Source organism: Pteropus alecto, unplaced genomic scaffold (genome assembly GCF_000325575.1).
Source record: "Pteropus alecto unplaced genomic scaffold, ASM32557v1 scaffold22, whole genome shotgun sequence".
Lineage (NCBI taxonomy): Eukaryota > Metazoa > Chordata > Mammalia > Chiroptera > Pteropodidae > Pteropus > Pteropus alecto.
The window spans coordinates 447,233-452,348 of record NW_006434839.1 but is presented as its reverse complement, the minus strand read 5'-3'; the positions used below and the strand labels follow the sequence as shown (position 1 = coordinate 452,348).

The window sequence follows — 5,116 nt, the reverse complement described above, 5'->3', positions numbered from 1 at the left end:
GAAAAATGGAGACAGCCAGTAACCAGATCCTCTCATCATTTGCATTTCAAGCCTTTAACCTGTAGTCATGTGACAAGCAAATGAAGAAAAATTAGAAATAACCATTAAGTGAGAAACAAATTACAATAACATTGAATAAAGGTCAGAAGATTGCAGAGCAGGTACCAGTTCTTGGCATGGAAACCTGAACATCTGAGCCGAACAGAATGTCAACAGTGAACACAGATGCCACGGATAAAGGCATGTCCAGGTTTAAAATCGTCTTCACCCTGGCGGTCTCCGGAATAGAGTGCATCACTGGCATTGCCGGGAACAGCTTCATCACGGCCATCCATGGGGCCGAGTGGGTCAGACGCAGAAGGCTTCCTGTTGGTGACTGCATTCTGTTGATGCTGAGCTTTTCCAGGCTCTTGCTACAGATCTGGATGATGCTGGAGAATACTTACAGTCTACTATTCAGGGTCACTTATAACCAAAATGCAGTGTATATACCTTTCAAAGTCATCATCATGTTTCTCAACTATTCCAACCTCTGGCTCGCCACCTGGCTTAACGTCTTCTATTGTCTTAGAATTGCAAACTTCACTCACCCTTTGTTCTCCCAGATGAGGAGGAAGGTCATGGTGCTGATGCCTTGGCTCCTGCGGCTCTCGCTGTTCCTCTCCCTGTGCTTCAGCTTCCCCTTCTCCGTAGACATCTTCAATGTGTATGTGAACAGCTCCGTTCCAGTCCCCTCGTCCAACTCCACTGAGAAGAAGTACTTCTCTGAGACCAACGTGGCCAACCTGGCTCTTCTCTACAACGTGGGGGTCTTCATTCCTCTGACCGTGTTCATCGTGGCGGCCACCCTGCTGATCATCTCTCTCAGGAGACACATGCTACACATGGAGAGCAAGGCCACCGGCTCCGGGGACCCCAGCATGGAAGCTCACATGGGCGCCATCAGAGCCATCAGCTACTTTCTCATTCTCTACGTCTTCAACGCGGTTGCTCTGTTTCTGTCCATGTCCAACGTCTTTGACACCAACAGTTCCTGGAATATTTTGTGCAAAATCATCATGGCTGCCTACCCTGCTGGCCACTCAGTGCTACTGATCTTGGGCAATCCTGGCCTGAGAAGGGCCTGGAAGCGGCTCCAGTGCCGAGTGCCTCTTTACCTGTGAGGATAGAGTCTGTGACTGGAACCCACAGAGTACCACAGAACCTGGTCCAATCGGCTCTGCTTTTTTGCCACCTGGACCTCTCTTCCTCACCCGGCTCCTGCTCTGACACTTCTCCTCGGGGAACGGAATCCTCTCATAATGTGGAGCTCATCTATGCCTCTGGCTTTACCAGTTCTGGGTCATCTCAAAATAACTACTAGAATAAAGGCAGGTGACCTGGGAGTGGCTGTTTGAGAAGAAGGAAAATATGACTCTTCATTGTCACTCTCCAGAATAATATTGCCACCATTGCCTCAAAGGGCTGTTTACAAAATAAGTCACCCCACCCCACCCCAGGTATCTTAGATCCAGAATGGATCCAAATACAAATTCCTGTATTTGCTATTTTTAAAACCAGAGTTAATGAGGAAAAGGTGATCATTCCAAGCTTAAGCAGCTACCAGATGGAAACAGGAGGTCGATGGCAAAGACTCAATTCCCAGCCCTGGCTCTCAAACGAGCTTTCAGAGAGTCCCATACATGCAAAGTCTCTCACACACACACACACACACACACACACACACACGCACACACACACACACCCAGTTCCTCTCAGGTGGCTGAGTAACTGGCTGGTTTATCGGGTGAAGTTGGGAAACATTTAGAGTCAAGATGGTTTACAGGAAGAGCCTAGACTCTGGTGTCAAAGATATAGATTAGTCCCCACTCTGGTTGATCTTCGGAAAAATCACTAAGCCTCTCTCGCCTCGGTTTCCCCATCTGGAAGAGGGAGATGACGGTAACATCCACCCCACAGGGCTGTTTTGAGTGCCAAAGGAAAACATGTGTGCGTGATGAAGTATGAGCCTCCATACAAAAATGAGCGTGTCTACTCACTCCGCAAAAGCGTGTTGAGTGTATGCGCTACACACTGAACTAGATGCTGAGAACTCAAAGGTTAATGCAACAAAATTTTCACCCCCTAAGAGCTCAGAGGCTGGGAAGAAACAGCTAATTAAATTACAAGGTGGGAATTACTTCAATGTAGGTCTGTGCACTGTGGGGTCAAGAACGTACCTGAAATGTCCACAATTAAAACCCCTCTCCGAAAAATAAAATGTAATCTTGATCTTCCTGCTTCATCTCCTTCTCGTAGGGAGAGATGGGAACTAAGGACGGAATCCTCCGTCTCGGTCTCCCTGGACCAGTTAGGAAAGATGGGGGCTGAGAGATGTTCCACGGAGCGTGCTTAGGGACCCCCCTCAGAGACTGAGGATGCAAAAGAGAAAGGGTCCCATTACATGCAGCCTTCCCGAGTGAAAGCTACTGTTTGCATCTCCCGCCTACAGCCTTTGGCAACTGCAAATAAATGAATGGTTTATTCAAACCAGATGCTGGATAATAAATTATGGCTGGTGGCTCTGAGTGCAGCTGGAGTCACAAGTGGCATGAATGCTCAGCAGGGAGAGGGTAGCAATTCAACGCCCAGAAGACTAGAGACTCATAGGGTGCCAGTCTGGTTTCCTGTCTCATCTCACTGCTCAGTGGAGTGGGACCTAACAGCCACACTCTACTCATAAATGCAGTGAGAAAATATTTGCTCGCCTTTGGATTCAAAGGCCCAGAAAACGCCTTGGAAAACTCGCGCAGCCACTTGGAAGTCATGTCGTTACAGGGCCCTCCCTGCAGCCACCCTCCAACATCTCCTTCTAGCCACGACCTGGCTCCCCTTGGAACGATGATGGCGCATCCACCCGAGGGTTCTATGGGACACGGGTGAGAAAAGCTGGACTTTGTAGCCTTGGCTGAGGTGAGAGACAGGAGCCATGACTTAACTCCTACCTGCACCCCCTCACTGCCCGCCTGCCACCCCGATTCCCCGCCCTAGCAGGGGACCTACCCCAGATGCCTCGCCCGTCCCCCGCCCCAGGCAGGTCCTAACAGGCAGTGGCATCAGGAGCAGAACCGGGTGAAGCATTTTCTCTGCACTCGTGGCTTGTGCAGAGATAGCAACAGGGTGCAGATAAAGCCTAATGAGAGCTCTGGCCATGACGTGATCGATGTGCAAGGAAGAAAAGGCCGCGGGGACTTTACGAGTTCCCGGTTGAGCCGTGTGAGCAGATAGGGCATCGCTCCCACAAATCAGCACCCAGACGACCTCAGTGAATAAACCCCCAAGTCCGAGCTGCACACCCGAGAGGATATACAGCTTGAGATCTGCTCTCCAGGCTGCCTGACGCAGCCTTCGACAGAAGAAAATCATCCGCTATCACGCCGGAAAACTAACTCATCCTTCCAGTCCCCGAAACCCTTAGCCTTGAACCTCATTCATAGCATAGCATAACAAGTGCCTAGTAGGCTCGATCCGTCACTGAATTAAGACCAGCAAGATGAGCCAGTAGGGTAAAATTAGTTGCTCTGGAGTATATGAAGTTAGCTATGTTTATATTTGATATTTATATTTTTTACTAAGATTTGTTCAGCTTTATGTTTGATTTATCTTAATTTAATAAAAATTAAATATCTGCAAACACTGCAAGAGATTGCTTTAACCTCTTTGTGAACTAATCAAACCGTTAAATGATAAAGTACCTTTGCCTTTGTCGTGTACCTTTTCGTGAGTTACTTAACTAATTACCGCACCTGTATTGTCATATCTAAAAGTACTAACGTGATTTAGATTTGTGGTACTGATTCTAAATTGTACGCGATGGCAGATGGCATAAGTTTTGCTTCGGTTTTTGTTTTCAAAGGCTCTGTACCTGAAGACAGGTCTGGCCTGTGCTGACCTGGAGAAGTCATTCTAAAAATCCATGCCCTCTGGCCCGAGTCTCCATCCTCTCTGGTCCCGAGTGCTAACTACACTCTTGAGCCTCGCCTTCTGTATCTGTTCAGCTGCCTGGTTGTTCTCCTGTTTCCTTATCCATCCTCAAACATAGCACTCACTCACAGTTTGAACGCTTTGTCTGCCGCCGCCGCTAAGGTAACCAATCATCCGGGACTGAAAGGCCTGCATCTCAGAAAAACCCCCGGTCCTGGGTGAACTGGAATGGTCAGTCACCGCGGCACCACCCAAAGGACTAAGGCGATATTCGGATTTCAAGCATTATCTTTCAGCTACAGCCATACTTACTCCAGTTCCGTTCCTTTACGAGCAGACATACATGTACTTGAACTTCGCGCATGTACACACATATACGCACACACACCGGCCTATGCCACCTGCTTAAATCCTCCAGTGGCTTCCCGTTACCCATAGACGTTCAGATGGTCATGCAAAGTCCTCCACACTGCATCTCAGGCCTACCTTTTCTGACAGATCTTGAAGCTTCATTTTTATTCACTTTACTGACTATAACCATTTAAAGAGCCTGATGGCTTCGTTCCTTTTTGAAATCTTAATTACGGAAAAATTTCCAATATACAGAAAAGTAGAGAAATAGTGCGATGATCCCCTATGTATCTCAGCCTCAACCTGTGGGCACCTTGCCAGTACAGTCCGTCGGAGGCTTTGGGGGGTGGCGGGGAGGGAATTATATGATTCAAACAGCTCTGGTAGCTTTAGCCCCAAATATACTGTGGGTTTTAAATTAGGAAGCTGTCACAATTGTGTGCACTCCTCCTAAAGGCCATGGCCATTCTCTGTCTGTGTTGATCCCCTTCGAATTGTCCCAGGGGTGTTTGTTCTCTCGACGTCAGCTTTTCCAAGTCTACTTCGCCCATTGCGCCAGTGTTTAAGTGGGCCCTGCTGTTAGCCTAAGTTCCATCAGGATGGTTCTGCTTGCTTTTCCTGACTCATCTGTCTCTTTGACCATTTTTAATGTGTGCTTTGCAACACAGGCCCTGCAACTGTTTTTTCTTTCCTCTTAAAGCAATGGAGCTCTTTCACGTTCCTCTTCGATAAGTCGTTCTTCATTTTAAGGCGTTCTACATCAGTCATAAACTACCTGTTTCTGTTCTAAGCCAAAAAAATC

The 5,116-nt window shown here is 47.9% G+C and overlaps 1 protein-coding gene across 1 annotated transcript; it reads left to right on the top strand.

The window, feature by feature from the left end:
• The first annotated feature begins 206 nt into the window (after nt 1-206).
• TAS2R40 (taste 2 receptor member 40) lies at nt 207-1,163 on the top strand. Its single transcript, XM_015588331.1, has one exon. The coding sequence runs from the start codon at nt 207-209 to the stop codon at nt 1,161-1,163; it is 957 nt and encodes a 318-aa protein (XP_015443817.1).
• Nucleotides 1,164-5,116: the final 3,953 nt, after the last annotated feature.